At 54.4% G+C, this 18,053-nt stretch overlaps 1 protein-coding gene across 1 annotated transcript; it reads right to left on the bottom strand.

Annotated features, from left to right (window-relative positions):
- Nucleotides 1–10,704: 10,704 nt before the first annotated feature.
- Nucleotides 10,705–15,105, bottom strand: MYCN (MYCN proto-oncogene, bHLH transcription factor). Its single transcript, XM_070428375.1, has 2 exons — nucleotides 14,281–15,105; nucleotides 10,705–12,184 (listed from the first exon to the last, which is right to left on the bottom strand). The coding sequence occupies exons 1-2, from the start codon at nucleotides 15,059–15,061 to the stop codon at nucleotides 11,580–11,582; spliced, it is 1,386 nt and encodes a 461-aa protein (XP_070284476.1). The 5' UTR covers nucleotides 15,062–15,105; the 3' UTR covers nucleotides 10,705–11,579.
- Nucleotides 15,106–18,053: the final 2,948 nt, after the last annotated feature.

Here is an 18,053-nt window from a genome sequence, read left to right as displayed (position 1 = left end):
AAAAGAAAAAAAACTTGTCTGACCTGAGCCCCCCTGTATGGGGTTGATGTGTGACCCCTAAAAAAGTGTGTGGAAGTGTTAACCCCCAGTGCTCTGGAATGGGACTCTTTTGGAAATTGAGTCCTTGCCAAGGTGATGAGTTAAGAGAAGGTCTGTCTGGAGCAGCATAGACCCCTAATCCAATATGACCGGGGTCCTTCAAGAAGAGGGAGATTGGGACAGACACTGAGGGACGCCCTGTGAGCGCACAGACTCAGAGAGAACGCCATGAGAAGGTGAGGGCGGTGATATGCGGACCAGACAAGGAATCCTAAGGATTGCCAGCGTCCACGGAAGCGGGGGGAGAAGCACGGGGCAGCCTTTGAGAGAGCCGGGCCATGGGCCGCCTCGATTTCAGACGTCAGCCGGAAGTGTGAGAAATACAGTTCTGTTGTTTTAAGCCACTCCGTTGGGGGCACTTTGTTGTGGCAGCCCTAGGAAACGGTTACACTCCCGCCCCCACCTGCCTCCTCTCCTGCCCAGGTCCTTCCCCTGAAGCAAGCATTGTCTCTGAAAGACCTCATTTCTGAACTCTTTTGCTTTTGGGGGCATCTCTCCTTCCGGGAGGGCTGGCTCATGGGCATGGGAGTTTATTTTAAGCTACAGTATTGCGAATGGCCTTGAGGATGCGTCAGAATCCAAATCCCACCAGAAGGCATTTTCAATAACCAAAGACCGAGAGAAAGCCTCACCATCCAGCAGCAGGCAGAGTGTCTGGGAGCCGAAGGCCGCCCTCCGCCTTCACCTCCCAGGGCATTTCCCAGTCCCCCAGGGAGGTTCGGCGCCAGGGAGCAGGAACCCCCGGTGCTGAGATGACAGGAAGCCGGGTGGCATAATCTGTCCTCCACCCCACAGAAGACAGGAAATCCAGAGCTGAAGGTTGAAAATCTGACCTCCGCTCACCCCTGCATTGTGTCGGGCTCAGAATGAAAGAACAGGCTGCACAAAGGCCTCTGAAGAAAGTGATTAGGGCCTGGACCCTGGAAGGAGGGAGAGAGACACGGGCCCAGCCCAACTGCCCCTGCTCCAAAGGCTGGAAAGACTTGTCCACTGTTTCCGAGAATGGCCTCCCCATGTCACCCGGGGTCCCTGGGAAGGGGTGCCCCCAGGGCTGCTCCAGGGCTGACTTAGCAAACCAGGTGCCCGGGGAACCAAGAACAGGCTCCCACTCAGACTCCAGAGGAGTCGGGTCCTTTGCTGGGCTTGACCTCAGTTTCTGCATTTGTAACATGGGAATCACCTCCACCCTCTTCGGGGCTGATTGTGTGAGTCGACTGTCTGGTATTCATAACATAGTCTTGCTTACTTGCTTAAAGGAGACTCGTGAACAGACATATCAAACTGCCCTTCCAGTTATTCTGCAACAGGATGGCCAATGCAATGGTCCAGGCCACGCACACTGGGTGGGGCTGCATCTGCCTTGGTGAGGAAACCTTTTTCTAACCCCCGCAAAGATGCCCCCTAGCCCATTGGCAGCACTGCAGGTGAGAAGCAATGAGGAACCCATCGCATTCCAAACGATTTGCTGTTCTCAGATTCTAAGTGTCCACGGATATCCCAAGATTACCTTGCTTTTGCTACGATGAGAAAAGACAGTGGTCCACTCTCAAGCAGGTGGTTCTCGGGTTTTGTATGGACACAGCCTGAATCACGTTGGGGACATAATGCTAAAAAGGACACACCCAGTCACCAGATTTGTGGGAAGATTGTTTCTCCTACCCATGTCAGGGACGTAATGATCATCTTCTTCAGATTATTGGAACTAGAGAAGAGCTCAGACAGAACACAAGCTAAGATTCTCACTTAAGGGACTGATATGGAGAATGCCATTCAATTATTTATTCCCCACTCGCTGCCTGCCTACTATGTGCAATACCTGAGAAGACGTGGAACACACATTCTCCATCACATTCTCCATCGAGAGCCCCTTACTCCTAGTAAAAGAGGGAAGACCCCAATACAATTACTCATAGTACATAATAAAAAGTAATTAATAGCCTAACAAAGATACAAAACAGGCACATTCACATCAATTTGTGTGTATGTGGAAAAATCTAGAAAGATATACTCCAACACTTTAATAGTGGTTCTGTCTGAAAATTGGATTAGTATAATGATAGCCTTCTTTCTCTTTTATATTTTTCTTTATTGTGTAATATTTTCATAGGGACCATGGGGGAGAAGGAGGGGGGGAGGAAGTCATTTTCATTTTTGAAACACAAAGGAGTAGGAGAAGAGTGTGAAGGTTTTGTGAAGAAGGTGCCCTGCCTTAACCAGTTTGGATCAGTGGATAGAGCATTGGCCTGCGGACCGAAAGGTCCCAGGTTCGATTCCGGTCAAGGGCATGTACCTTGGTTGCGGGCACATCCCCAGTGGAAGGTGTGCAGGAGACGGCTGATCTGTTTCTCTTTCAATGTTTCTCTCTCATCGATGTTTCTAACTCTCTATCTCTCTCCCTTCCTTTCTGTAAAAAAATCAATAAAATATATATTTTTTAAAAAAAGGTGCCCTTCATCTAGTCTCTGGAAGACAGGTGGACTTCAGACCTGTCAGACTGAGGACATGTGTGGAGGCAAGAGAGACAGCTCAGGGTCAGTCTGGCTGGAGGTGAAGAAACTCTAATGGTGGCCTCCCTGAGCCAAGACCCAGGCCTCCCAAGGCCCAAGTCTCCCCACCATGCCTAGGAGTGCTCGGAGGCCTCCTTGGGGAGCCGACATGATGCTGCTAGTTACTGAGATTGAGAAGCACCATCCTCCACCGGGACAGCCTCAGGGGCGGACTCTCCCAGGGCCCTCCCCCACCCCTTGTATAATCAGGGTGTCATCTGCATATTGAAGAGTCCCCACAAAGCTCTCACTCCCAGGCCCTTTGTCCCTTTTCTTAATAATATGCACATCCATTAACATGACAGATCCTGTCCCCTTCAGGGGGCCTGGGACTGGGAGGATCTTCAGCCCTCAAACCAGGTTTTGCAGAATACATAAACTGTTGCTCTCAGGAGTTAATTGTGGGTTTCCTCCCAAAGCTAAATATGTGTAAACACCTTTTTAAAAGTCCCCTAAAAGGTTTGCTTGACTTTCCATCCTGTTCCTTTTTCAAAGGCCAGGACACACCTTCACATCCTGAGGAATGTGATCCCCTACCCCCAACTGAAGTAGCCAAGATGGTTTCACAACTGCCAATAAAGGAAGATGCCCCAGCGGGTAGCGAACCCCACTGGGCGCGTTCAGGGCAGAGTCCTCGCAGGGTCCTCATCCAGAGAGCGGAGGTCCAAGACCATTTTAGGGGCCTGAACTTGCAGCTTCTCGGATGAAACAGCCTGACAGCCCACAGGCTCTCAGGAGGATTTTATTCTGTGTTGCCCGGAAGCAAGCGCAGACTCAGAGAGCCTCGGGATGGCCATGCCCGGCCACCTGGGGCTGCTCCACACTTTGAAAACTGCTCCTTGCAAGGACCTGAAGAATGAAGGAAAGTCATGAAGTCAAGATAAGATGGAGTCTAGCATCACAATCCTGCTTCTGAAATGCTATTATCCTCATCATCATGATTTAGAAGGAACCCCAGAGCCTCAGGGGACTGGGCAGGCCAACGGACTCCTGGTGCCTGGCATCTGTGGGGGACCCGCCACCTTCACACTCATTGTCCCCCGTGGCCACGAGCATCCCCAAAGGAAAACCTCTCTCCACGTGGCAGTGTTTCCAGAGCTCGAATCCGTGTGCTGGACACGAAGACAGTGTTCTGTCCAGGCCCTCCTTCAGGGCAGACTCTTCTACCCTGCAGGGCTGGTTGAGCCCTCGGAGGTGAACCTGGGGAGTTCCAGCCTCCTAGGTGGGCAGCCTCAGCCAGCTGGTCAACCAGGTGAGAGGGACCCTCGCCCTGGCTTGCCAAACTGTTTACCAGACTTCCAGTTGGGTTTTTTGTGTGTCAGTGAGATAAATATAATTGATTTCAGAGAGGCAGGGAGAGGGAGAGACAGAAACATCATGAAAGATCAGACGGAGGCCTAAAACCAGGGCTACAGGCTTTATTAGAGAAGCACCTGCCGGGCTGTCTCACAAGGGGAGAGCAGCAGCACATGCAGGGGTGGGCACACCTTTTGAGGGGCGGAATGGGAAGGGGTGGGGGACTTAGTGTACTCGGCGCACACTGATTGGTGGCTTACTGCATCATCCATATAGGACAAGGGCTTAGGGTATTTGGCAGGTGTGGATTGGTGGTCCAATGTATAGTCCATATAAGGTACCTGGTTAGTCACTCAGGTATTTCTGGGCTGCAGGTTAGGGCATACCCCGCCCACCAGTTGGGGGAAGGGAGGATCTATCACATCAATGATGAGAGGGAATCATTGATTGGCCACCTCCTGCACGTCCCCTACTGGCCATTGAGCCTGAAACCCAGGCATGTGCCCCGACTGAGAATCAAACCTTGACCTTCTGGTTCATAGGCTGATGCTCAACCACTGAGCCACACTGGCCAAGCAGGGCTTCCAGTTTTAACACTGGGACAGTCATAGACAAACTGACCACCCTAGGTAAAGAGGGAGAGAGAAACCACAGCCCTGCCAAAGGATGTCCCCCCTCAAGCAGAAACACTGCGGAGAAAGCACTAGAATAGCAGCAAACATTATAATAAGCATTTTATGGCTGTTCCCCCTCCAATTACCAGCCCTCAGCATCCACACCACCCTGAAGCCAGGGCCTAATGGGAGCCGAGTGCTGTTTCTTTGCTCCAACATTTTCACGCTGTGGTTCGTCACAGTGGACCAGGGAAAAGTCCTCCCATGGCCTCCCTGCTGGCAGAACCCAGGGCCACGCGAAGGGCTGCCTCCACACACAGCGAGCCCAACAGGGTGGAAGCGCCAACTGTAGGGACACATTGACATGTGCACGTTTATTCCCCAGAGGAATTTCCAAGTGCGGTAACCCCCCAGGAGAAATAGCCTCCAGGAGTGTCAAATGAAATGTATTCACAGCCAGCCCGGAAGTTTACAGTTCAAGACATCCAAGCAAACCTCCAACTGCATTCTTTTAATGAGATGTGTGGGGGAGAGGGTTTCTGGCAGAAAGAGGATTTTCCCTTAAGACACGATACACTATTAGTGCAGCAAGTTCAGAAGAAGGACCAGCTCAGGACGGGAAAGACTTATTTTCAAATCCAAAGGCAATCAAAGTGTTTACTATGGTAAACTCGGCTCTCAACCCGGCCCTCTTCGCCAACGAAGACAACGCATCTCACCAGAGCTCAAGCGGTCTCCAGTCTCTAGTTTGGGGATAAATTGCCTATTCTTCTTGGCTTCACGCCAAAGAAAAGTGGCTAAACCCACCCAAGCAAAAACCCCAGGTGTTAGGTGTCTGTTATCATATTTGGTTTTCATTTGAGTAACCCCATTAAAAATCAGATTGCTCATTGTTTTCTCTCCGTCCGGGTGAGACAAGCCCGGGTACCCAGTTCCTCTGCACAGATTGAGAGCCTCTAACTGGCTTTGGACAATTAGTCCAGTCTTTCCACTGCTGCTAATTACGTAACAAACATTACGGAGCATCTGTGATGAGCAGAGGCCTGTTCTAGGTGGCGTGGAGCCCTCAGAGGGGTGCCTATTGTCTTTGAAAGCATTTCTACCTGGAAACCCACTGAGAGATGGATCCAGAAAGCAGACAGAGACGTGGGAAGGACATGCTGGCCCAGACCTCCGAGACTTCCCAGTTTCCCAAGTGCCACCCACCCCTCTTACACTTTCTGTCATTTGATCCCAGTAAGAACCTCGGTGATTGTTACTGTTGTTTCAGGGATGACGAACGTGAGGTTCAAAGGGAAGTGACTTGCCCTCGGCCACAGAGTTGGTGAGTGGAGATGTGTGTCTGGGATTCCGAATGGAGAGTGTGCACAAACCCGGCAGACAGTGCAGCGGTCCAAGCCATCCCTACGGATCAATGACTCTCCACCCTCAGCACTGGGATTACCAGCTCCAACCCAGCCACCTACAGATATGACAACTGAGCCACAGACCGTTACCTTCCTGTGCCAAGGTTGAAACTAATGAACAACGAGCTTAGATCCGAGGGCTTCCGTCTGTAAACTAAGTATTTTTATTACCCAGGGCTGCCTCCCAGTCCACGTGGAAGATGTTGTAAGGTGGGGGGTTGGGGGAGTGGGGACTGCTTTTATGCCTTTCCTCAGACAAATGGCGGAGGATGGCATAAGACACAAATTTCAACCCAAAACAGGCTGTGGATTTCTGAAGGAATGGACTCATTTCTCCACCCCGCCCCACCCCACCCCACCCCCAAGAGCCTGCTGAAAATCTTGGGCCTGCTAGAGTGCAGAAGAAAGCCGATGTTGCATTGCCTCTTCAGAGTACATCCCACGAAATCGCGTGTTTTATCATTGGGGTACGTGCTGTGTGTGTTCTCCAACTGTGCATTGTACCAACAGGCCGGTCGCCTTCGACCATAAAAAGGCTCTGTTACTTCTGGTCAAAGGTTTCGGGATGAATGTCCTGTAGCATGATCTGTCAATATCAGAAGAGATCAGGTAGCCCTGGTCAGTGGCCTATGAAGAGATTTCCTTTACAAGCAAGGAAAACTAATAAACCATTGTGGACGGCGTGGATGTTTGGGGGCACTCACATTCCTCGGCTCCGTCTTCAACAGGCTTCAAAGCGCACATTCATTTGTTTCCAGGGAACCCGTTTTCAGGTTTTGCGCGGCCCCTTTGGAGGAACAAAAGTCTACAGCGTTTCTGCTAAGCTCAGGCTTGTGGATTTGTTCTACCAGTAAATGTTTTCTTGAAGATTCTTTGCTCTAGTAACATAGGAAAATAGAGGAAGTATCATGTCAACGAGAAATCAGGTTATTTAATAGATTCAATTGTACCCAGGTTTAAGGCGCTATCCCATGTGCCATATATAAGTTAGCTCCCGTCAACCCCTAAGACCCGAGACGTGGGTGGTGCCATCACTGGACCAGTGGGGAAGCGGCACAGCCCAGAGCGTGTGGGTGCGGGAGTCAGAGTCAGACCAGGGACTCTCCATTCAGATCCCACTCTTCCCTGCTCCACTGTGGTGCTTCCCCTTGAAAGAGAGAAAGAAGTTGGTGGGGAGCCTTTGCCAGGGAGATGGAGGAGGAAGAACACCCACCAGGGAAGCCGGGGGCCTGGCTCCTGGTATGAGAGCAGCCACAACAGCGCCCTGTCTCACTGCATCTTCCTGACCATCTCACCCCAAAAGGCACCCCATTTCCCTCCTGCTGTGGCTGCCAGACTCCCTCCCTCCTGCTCCACTCACTTCTCACAGCACCCACCACCTCCCTGAGTGCTATGTGAGTCAGTCACGTATTGTGTTCATTTTATTGTTGTCACTCTCTCCCAGACTATAAGGCCCATGAAAGCACGGCTTTGGGGGAGTTTTGTCTCTTTTGTTCACTGATGTCTCTTAAGTGTCTGGAACAGTGGTTGACACAGGGTAAGTGCTAAATAAATTTAACTGTGAGGAGGAGAGCGTGACAGAGGGGAAGGAGTGGGGAGGAAGGGAAGAGAACGAAAAGAATCCTGGTGGGCACACAGCATGCTCTTCCTTCCCTGTCTGGTGTCCCACCTCTGAAATGGGAGATTGAGCCGATGGCTTCCAAGCTTCGCCCAAATCTAATCATGGCTGATTCTAAAGACAACCCAAATTAAGGTTTTCAAGAGATAACCACCATAAAGATTAATGAAAGTCAAACCCAAAAGACCCAACTCCCCAAATGAAATATGACGAACTGGTCAACACTCCTGAAAGATCATGAGACTCAAGTGTAAAAACTGAGTGGTCTACACAGGGCTTCACAGAAGTGGGAGGCATTGAAACCACTGTCACCATAGAACAGGTGGTCTGTGCTTCAGACAAGAGTCGGCATCTTGTGAGCTCTGGTAGACCAGCAAACCGGCTTCCTCCAACAGAGTTGGAGGCACAGAGCCTAACACAGTCCCAAGGCCCGCACCAGTCCCTCCCATCTCCCCTCCTGTCCAGACTGTGGGCTTCCTGAAGACAGGTCCACCCAGCACACTGCCCCCCCCCCCCACCCCCGCCCCCCACCCTGTGTGCATTTTCTCTTCACTCCCAGCAGTCAGGACTGCCAATTCACTGATGCCTAAGGGAACTGGGGATGGCAGGAGACACACCTGTCATGGAAATTGGCCCCATCTGCTCCTCACCTGGCTCCTCCCTCTGCTGCTACTCAGCCACCAGCCATTCTGCTGGCATCCACCAAGGCCCTGCCATCATCAGTCACCAGGCTGGGGCTGAAGTCAGGGGCGAATGGGCCACTGTGACTGCCTTAGGGGAGCCCATGGTCAAGACAGTGATTAGGCCACCTCTCCTCTCTCCAGAAGTGACGCAACAGCACCAGCTAAGGGCCCACCTGTGGGTGCAAGGCAGACTTCCTGGGCGAGATGGCATTGGGTTTGCTACTCAAGGTTGGAAAGGATTTCAATAAACAGAAGCTGGATGACTCAGGAGGGTGTGTGGTGAAACAAGCCGAGGTGAGAAAGCTCCAGGGGGTCTGGTGTGGCTGGAATGAGGGGCACCTGTGTGTGTAAGGGGTCAGGGGGAGTCGGCGAAGGAGCTGGTGAGCCAGGGTGGGGACAGCCTGGGTCAGGCTGCGGGGTTTGGGCTTTCTCCCCTAAGTGGAGTAAAATGAAGTCATTCAGGGAGATGCCCTCTGGGCTCCACCTAAGTCCTGCGATTTATTGATCTCCCTGCTGTAGAGCCATTTCAAAGCTGCTCTTGGAATGCAAACACGGTTTCTCTGGTGATTGAAACAAGTGGTTCAACTCTTCTGTGACTCCAGCAATTACTTTATCGATAACTCAGAGCTGAACTGGGTGACACTTTCCCTCAGCTGGGCCAAAAAAGGCAAGTGGTATTTAGTTTTCACACTTAAATACATATTCATGATCCACCTAATGCAAAAAAACTTCTCAGTGAAATTTAATAAAGAACATTTTAAAAAGTTGTTAAACTGAAAATCAAAAACAAGAGATTGTAAAGGCTTCCAGATGCTGGCCAATCCCAGCTCCTAAAAAACAAAGACACCAAGAGATCACAGACATTTAGAAAGAAAGAGAATGGGCACCAGATATGTAGAATGGGAGTATGGAATTTGGCTCTGAGCTTCCCAGTGGTCAGAGCAAAAAGGGAGCATGGTAGGAATGAGTTTAGGGCCTCCTTATTTCCCTCCTCCACGGCTAGACTTCCAGCTCCTCTGAAAACACCCAGATAGGCCCCTGTGGGCACCACAAATAGAGAAGCTAGGCACCTCAGGTTTCCTTTGGTTCAGGATTACACAAACAAGGTGATTAGAGTCTCATAAAGTGCAAATGGTCAGGAAGCCTTTTGAATGACAATTTAAAATGGATTTTCAAAGCAGGTTCCTTGTTTTCCTAGTGTGGGGATGGCCTGGCCATCAGCAATGTCCATGGCAGCATCAGCCTCAGAGCTCTGAAATGTGTGGCTGTGAACAGAGTAAGGAGGTTCTAACCTCCCACTGGCCTCTATAAAGCGGCCAAAGCAGACAGGCTCCGGTTGTCCCATCTCTGCCCTCTCCCTCCCCACCCCCCCAAGCTGTGACCAGACAAGTAAAGCATATTCCCATCCCTGGCCGTTTTCTTCTCAAAGAAAGCAAAAGGCCCTTTTTAATTCAAAGCTAAAAATCAGGATGAAATCTTAGAAAAAATAACCCAGTACCTTCCACCCGAGTGAGAAATAGGTTTGTACAGGCTTTCAGGTCTAAGTAGAATACCTCCCAAGCCGCCCCAGAGGCAGTGTCACCTCCCATCAGGGAAAATGAAACTCCCTCCTTGCCGAGGTGCCTGTCCCCCACCCTTTGGACCTGGCTGTCCTCCAGAGCCTGCACTGGTGGGTCCTGCTTCCTCGGGGCAGCCCCAATGCCAGCTTGTGTGACAGGAGCTGCAAATGGACAGAGCACACTACACCCGCTGACTCTCCTAAAGGGACATGTCGCTGGATCTGGGCCACACGCCTGTCACTTCTTGAGTTACTTCTGTGAATCAGATTGAGAGCTCCTTGAGAGAACAACTTCATGCATATTCTGCTACAGTGCCCGGCCAGCCTAGAACCTTCCAAGTTCACTGGGCTAACGGGTTTCTGCAAATTTGGAAGGATGCGTTCTTGGAGACAAACTACACTTGACACCAAAATGTAAAGCCACCTGCCAATGGGACAAGTATGGCCAACACCAATACAGCCAATTACACCACCTTGTCTTGACTACTTTTTACTTTTAAAGGATCCACGTCTATAAAAAAGTAGGTAACTACGTAAATGGCCCATGACTGACATCCTCCTTTAATTCCATGAAATATCCAACAAGGAAAATGCTTTGTAAACGATTGAGTGCCATTGCTACAATGCAGTCACTAGTAATACCTCTACTCTGTGGAGCCTGGAAGAGATGTCTTAACACCTTTCTAAGCACAGTTCCCTCCACCCCCAGGTGGGGACAACAGCACCTCCCTCCCCAACCAGGATTCCCTCTGTAAGTTAGTGCTGTGAAGGTCACTGCTTTAGGGATACTCTAACTCGCATGCATGCCATCAAGGGGGTGAAAGAAAAAAAAAAGCTGCATCATTTAATTGCTATTTATTTTCATAAACATGAGGTATTTCAAAGTGCTATAAGATGCAGCACTAAATATATACATTTTGAAAGAAATTAAACACAGAACTTTGCATTTACCCAGTTCTATGCACCAAACATGAACAAATACATTAACAGGAAGAAACAGGCTAGGAAAAAGGCATATATATATAGTAAATTTCTTTACAAAAGTTTTCTTAGTTCAAAAAGTGATAAAGTAATATCTACTCAAAACTTTCACAACTCATTTTCATACGAAAATATAAGTATCAAATTTAGTTATGTATCAGCATCATACTAAAGTATACAGGCAGTGTAAGAATTAGTACAGTACATAACAGAGATTAACAATATATTTGTATACAAAACATGCTCCTCAAACATTGAGGTATTACAGTACTTAGGTATGAACTTCCAGTCTAATACTGGCCACAAAAGCCACCTCTCATTACCCGGACGCATACAAAAGGCGGGTGTGTCAGTGGTATTTACAGAAGTGTCCTCGGGGGTCTCAATGGCAAACCCCTCCCGTGGCATCGGCTGGAACGTAAGCACCATTTTAAAAGGAATGACATTCTGATGTTTGGAGACTTGCAACAAGGTGACTTCAACAGCCCGAGAGGCTCCCAACTGTCACGCACTCCCAGGGCCGTCTCGGAGGTGACGCGGAGGAAACGCCAAGGGCCGCACAGCATCCCATCACCCAGGCCCTCTCTCCCGAGGTCCTGGCAGAACCAACCCCACAGGTCCTGCTCCCCACCCAGATCCAAACGCGACGGGGGGAGAGGGGACCGATTTGAAAGTAAACCAACATTCTTAATGTCAACACAATGTAAAAAACAAAAAACAACAAAAACAAAAATCAAAATGTGCAAAGTGGCAGTGACTGTCCAGGTTGGAGAACCGTTTAGCAAGTCCGAGCGTGTTCGATCTTCTTGAGCAGCTGCTGCTGCCGGGCCTGCAGCTTCTCCTTCTCCAGCAGCAGCTGGTGCTCCTCGGCCTGCAGGGAGTGGACGTACTCGGTGGCCTTTTTCAAAATGACCACCTTGGCGGCCTTCTCGTTCTTCACCAGCTCTGGCACGTGGTCCCTGAGCGTGAGGAAGCTGGACCGCAGGTCGTTCCGGCGCTGGCGCTCCAAGATGTTGTGGTTCCGGCGGCGCTCGCTGTCCTCCGAGTCGGAGTTGCGGGGGCTCAAGCTCTTGGCCTTCGGGGGGATGACGCTCTTGAGGGGCCGGGGGGACGCTTCGCTCTTCATCTTCTTCTGGGGCGGCGCCTCCTCGCTCTCCACGTAGGGCGGGGGCGCGGCGTAGTTGTGCGGCTGGTGGATGGGGACGCAGCGCTTGAGGATCAGGTCCCCCGGCTGGGCTCTCCCCGGGCCCAGGGCCGTGCTCTTGGGGCGCACGGTGATGGTGAAGGTGGTGACGGCCTTGCTGTTGGCGGAGGACCGCCGCTTCTCCACGGTCACCACGTCGATTTCCTCCTCTTCGTCTTCCTCTTCGTCATCTTCGTCATCTTCAAGAACAAGATGGGAGTTATTCTCAGAGTGAGACACAAGAACCTTTCTCTCCCTCTGTACCGCCTCTTCCAGGCCCTGGCGCATTTTGCTATTATTATGGTTCCATCAACAGAGATGGGAAGAGAAATGTACTTTAGATCTTTTCAATTAATGTACTTTAGATCTTTTCCTTCCCCAATATTCCTAGCAGTTTCAGCTTCCAGACTCAAGCAGGCGGCAGACATAGAAAGAACCTGGATTTTGGAGTGAGACAGAATCCTGGCTCCATCACACACCAGTTGTGTGATCCTGGGCAAGTCACTAAACCTTTCCAAGCCTTAGTTTCCTATTAAATGGGACCAAAACCACAAGGTTCTTGAGATGGACCTGTCATGTGTAGAGAGCTGGCCTGGTACACAGATGCTCAGTAAATGGTAGCTTTTAACGCCATCGCCAGTCTACCCCCTAAACTTATTCATATTTCCATCTCGACATTTAAGAATTGAGACTCCTCATTTAGCAATTCTACACTTGGTTGCGTTTGATTTTAGGCCCTTAAACAAACTTACAGAACAATTTAAGGAAGCCCTTTTTTCATCTAGCAGACATCCCGTCTTCACTAGCGAGTCCTAATCCCCAGGCGCTCTAAACCCAAACATGGGAGCACCTCTGCTCCTGGCCAGTAATAACTGCAGCAGCAAAGGCGTGTAACATCATCCCCCCCCTCTCCTCATTTACTACGTGCCGGGATAGAAAATTATTGTTTAAAAAGGCAAGCATGAAAAACCAAAACACTGCTGCCGCTTGATCTGAAGGGGACCGGAAAGCTCAACAATTGTAGGATTTGTTCTGAAGCCGAAATGTGAGGCTGTTGCAGCCTGTGGGTCCCTTTAAGCCCATGTTTTGGTTTTCTGCCAAGAAGACAGCTGTTGGAAGGAAGTGCTTCCTCACCGAGAGCTGTCAAGGCACAGACATTAAAGGGACAGACCAGCTTCAAACTGGAGGCTTATCACCAAGTTTCCTTCCAGGAGCCTCAGAGGAATCCGTCCTCGGCCCAGGAGGAAATTTAGGCCTTTAATCCGCCTGCATTCTGAAAACACTGGGCTTCGAGATTCCAGGAACACAAGCTCCCAGCCCCCAAAACAAGGGCTGTTTTGAGTATTTGGGGAAGAGTTCTTTCTTTACCTCCAAGGGCCCCAGGCAGTCTTCCTTTTAACCCTACCCTCCAAGACGGAGGCACACAATGGAACTCATCAATGAGTGCTTCTAGGGCGTGTGAGTTCCTGGAGGGCCGGCCCAGTGCCCGCCCTCACCTCCAAGGACACCGGGTTACAAAACCCAACTCGGATCAGAAATTAGTCCTGGAAATTCTGGCTCGGAGACAAAACTGGACCCAGTCCCACTGCGCGCCGTGAAGAGGCGGCCCCCCTTGGGAATGTACACAACCTCTGCTGGACTTGCCGCCAGCTGCTGGAGGGAGGCAGCACGCCCCTTCACCCCCAGCCATTCAGAGCCTCCGCCTCCCTGGGATATCGCCGCCTGCTGGCCACCTACCAGGAGCAAGTAGCCCACCACCCACAAAGGGAGGGGGAGAAGAGCACCCAGGTTTAAAAAATAAATTTGCTACTAGCCATTGCGCAATCTCCCTCTAACTTTCTGTGCCTGCACAGGACTTTGCACAATGCCTGTGTCTTCTCGGGGTGTCTTCCCACCCCTGACCTGGGTCAAATCCCTCTCCCGCGCCCCAGGGCTAACGGGTTTCTGCCCAAGTAATGCAGCCAGCGGCCCCGTTACCTCCTACCCACTTTTTACCGATTTTATGCTGCAGAGAAGTGGGCAACTAGACCGGATGAGGGCCATCGATGGAAACGGGCCCCCAGAGGGTAGAAGGAACTTTCAATGAAGGTGACACTTTGGATAACACCCTCTTAGCAACTCTCACTCAACCTCTCCTCCTAATCCTGGGGGTCCGTTTGACAAAAAAACAACCCTCAGCCTTCATCACTACTTCCAAAACGCTCCCCATCAAAGCCTAAACCCAGCACAGTGACAAAGGGCGCGCACCCCCACGCCAGCACCCCAGGAAGGCAGCCGACCCCTGCGCGGTCTTTACCTGAGTCGCTCAGCGTGTCCTCGCCGGAGGTGCTGAGAGCCTTGTGGTCACCGCCCCCGGCTGGGCGGACGCCGGTGCGCGCGAGAGAGGCCACCGCGGCGCCGGCTGGGGCTGCGGCCCCCGCCCCCGAAGCGACCGCAGGGCCCGCCGCCGGAGCACCGGCCTGGGTGGCGGGCGCGGGCGCGGGCTCGCGCTTGTTCACCGGGAAGGGGAAGACCACGGCGGGATCCACGCACTCGGCGGCCGGGTGGGCGAGCTCGGAGGGCAGGACGGCCCCGACGCGGCCAGTCCCCACGGCGTGCCCGCGGCCGGCGGGGCTGGCGGCGCCCGTCCCGGGACCCGGGGCGGCGGGCCCGGCCGCCGGCCGGCCGTGCTGCAGCTTCTCGCTCACGGCGCGCTCCAGCTTCTCCCGGGCCGAGAAGCCGCTCCACATGCAGTCCTGGAGGATGACCGGGTTGGGGGTGAGGCCGCCCAGGCCCCCCAGGCCGAACGCGTCCTCCTCGGCCGGGTTGCCCCACAGGTCGGCCTCGGGCAGCAGCATCTCGGTGGCCCAGTTCGGGGGCTCCGGGCTGTGCTCCGGGAAGGCACGGCTGGGCGACAGCGGGGGCGTGGGCAGCAGCTCGAACTTCTTCCAGATGTCCTCCCCCGGGGGGGTCGAGTCCGGGCCGCCGAAGTAGAAGTCATCTTCGTCCGGGTAGAAGCAGGGCTGCAGCGAGTCAAACTCGAGGTCTGGGTTCTTGCAGATCATGCCCGGCATGGTGGACGCGCTGCAGCTCGGCATCGGCTCGCCTCCCGGCGGGCGAAGAGAAGCTTCTTTCCGCTCCTCTCTTTTGAGTTCGGGGGCGCCTCCTTCCCGTGGGGCGCGCGGGGGGCCGGGGACCGCGCCAACCTCCGACTCTGCAACCGACAGACACACCGAGAGAGGTTGGCACGCGGAGCCGAAGGGAGGGGGACGGGCAGTGGGCGCCCCCGCGAACGCCGTCCCTCCGTTTCCCCTCTCCAAGCCCCCCACTCCGCCCTGCGCTCCCGAAGGTGGAGGAAGTCCTGCCCCGGCTCGCTCCCTCCCTCCTTTTGTGTACAAGCCGTCCACGGCGGGGTGGGAGGGGGCATGCAGATGCGGGGGTGGGGGCCAGGGCTCCGCAACTTTGGAAACTGCCATTTCATTCACACCAGGCACTGCGGGGGGGTGCACTGTGGGGAGGGGGGCTGCGCTGCTCCCGGCGGCAGGATCCCAGCTCACCAGCTCAGCTCGCCCGCCCGCCCGCCCGCAAGCCCGCAAGCCCGGCGGCACCCGTGTCGGGCCAGCTGCTCCAGGGCAGCCCGGGCTCCGACCCAGCCCGGCACGGGACCTGCAGTCTCCCAATCACCCCCCACCCCCTCCGCGGTGAAACTGCAACCTCGGGAGTGTGAGCGAGAGAGGGGGTTTACGAAACTTTGCAAATGGAAAAATCCTTTTCTCTACACCGACACCAACAGCACCCAAACCCACCCCCTCCCCCGACTCGGGCGGACGCCCCACAACATTCACCCGCGGAAGGGAGAGTCCCACCACTCGCTGACTTTGAACCTCTCTGACCCCACCCCCGCTCCTCCTCAGCCCCAACAAGGGCGAGGGAACAGCCTGAACCCCGGTTCCCGGGAATGGTTGAGGGGCCAGCGCGGGGAGGGTCGCCGGAGATCAGCGTCTCCTCCGAGCCCGAGCCGCCCTGACCCAGATTACCCACCACGGCTGCCTCGCCCAGCCGAACCCCCTCTCCTTCCTCCGGGGGCACCCGCTGGGGAAGAACCCCCGCTTCGGGGTGGGCGCAAACCGGCTCCCGTCAGCTCAAGCACAGACCGATGTTCTAGCGAAGGGTGCATTTCGAACGATGAAGCCATTAAGGCACGAGCACTAAAAGGATTAGGGCGGGTCTCTTCTAGCTGGGGTGCCTTGCGGGGTAGGACTGGATTTTTCAGAGACAAGCCCGGGGAGGTTTTGTTTCGGAAGCAGCACCCGTCCCCGGGGGATATCGGGGCGCCCTGAGCGCCAGCCGCGAGCCGGTCCCAGCCTCGCCTTCCCGCCGCGCTCGCAGATCCAGGGGCGCCGGGGGGGGTGGCCACCCCCGCTCCTTACCTCCCGCGGATGGCTGGGGGTGCAGAGGCGATTCTGTGCGGGGGTCCCCGGGTGGCCGGGGGCGGGGGGTCCTCGGGTGGCTTGTCTGTGCGCGCTTGCGCCTGCCTAGCGCTAGCTCGGCTCCAGCCCCGTTCCCAGGAGCCCCCCGCATCCACCCGGCGCGTCCAGACAGATGACTGTCACTGGCTGCGCTTTGAAGCTCGGGGATATTATTAACTGAAAAATCTGACACACCCGGAGGGCGGAGAGAGAAGGGGCTGCGGCACAGGCGGGGGGAGGGAGGGAGACGGGCCGAGGGAAGGGGCTTTACCCCGCCCTCTTGATTTCCATAAAAATCAGGGGAGGCGCCAAGCCTTTCGCGCCAAAAGCCACTTGCTTTTCTTCTTGGCAGAGGGGAGGCTGCGGCGCTGGGAAAGCCGGGGCGCGCTCCCCCGCCCGCGCGGACCCCCGGGCCTGCACCCGGCGCCCCGTGCCCACCAGCTGCGCGCCGAGCGGTGCCCGGCAGCACCCACCCCGCGGGCCGGCGATGGCTTGGCAGGAACAAGAGGAATGTCCAGACGGCTCCGGGGGAGGCGCCCCCGCCCGGCCTGCGGGGTGTGCGGTCCCGGGCGCGGCTGCGCTCCCGCCAGGCCGGGCGGCGGGGCTGCCCTTTTGTGATCTCCGACGGGGGCTCCCCCCGGGGTGTCAAACGGGAGGGAGAGGGCGCGCCCGCTGGGGCTGTTTCAAGTTTGAAATGGAAAGGCGTGGGGCGCCCCCCCTGGTTTGAAAATAAATAAATAACTGCGGCTTCGAGGGTGGCGCTGCGGCGCTTTCTCCGGCCGAAGGCGACACCTCGCGGAGACCGAGCAGAAAAGCGGGGCTGCCGGGCCGGGTCTCGGGGGCTGAAGTGGGGCCACCCGGCGCGCTCCGCCCGCGCCCCCGCGGCCTGTCCACCCGCGCTTCCCGCCGCGCAGGGAATGGGCGTGAGAGCCCCCCCGCCAGCCCCACGGACTTCCCAGCGACCCTTTCCGATGCCGCGTGGTGTCGAGTCACGGGGAGACGGCTCGGGGTCGGCTTAAAAAGCTTGTCTCCAAATTGTCGGCGGCAAAAAAGAACAGCTGCTCCCCCCGCTTAGCCTCCCCGTGCCTCAGTTTCCTCGGTTGAGACATGGTATTAGTCCTGTGTGCTCACCCTTAGGGTTGCTTTGAGAAATAAGCGTTAGGAACGTGCTTAGAACAGTGCCCGGCGCACAAGTGTGAGTGTCGGCTATTATCGTGGTGATCAGATCGCCATAGAATCTTCCGGGGAAATTAACACCGCCATCCGGCAGCGATCGCCCCCTCTCCCCACCCTCCCCCACCCCCACCCCCACCCCCAGCACAGCCTCACTTCACCCCGCTCCAGCTCGCTCACAGGTGGGTTTGGGGGAAGGGGGAGGGATCAAACATTATCACCTCTGCTCCCAGCTCCCCGGGAGCAACTCAGGTCTCCCGCACAGCCCCCCTCACAACCAGATACACAGGGAGGTGGGATTTTGCTTTGAAAAACAATCCTCCGACGGTTTGGGGCAGGGGAGCCTGGCCCCTGGGTTCGGCTGGGAACATGGGAAAGTTTCTTTATATTTTATATCCCTTTTTCCCAACTGGAAATTCACTCGTCCCGGCGTTCAAACTAGATACAG

The sequence above is a fragment of the Myotis yumanensis genome, unplaced genomic scaffold, assembly GCF_028538775.1.
Source record: "Myotis yumanensis isolate MYYU_CA2020_CCGP unplaced genomic scaffold, mMyoYum1.0.hap1 SCAF_11, whole genome shotgun sequence".
NCBI classification, from domain to species: domain Eukaryota; kingdom Metazoa; phylum Chordata; class Mammalia; order Chiroptera; family Vespertilionidae; genus Myotis; species Myotis yumanensis.
The sequence above is the reverse complement of the archived record's forward strand: the minus strand, read 5'-3'. Positions and strand labels throughout refer to the sequence as shown.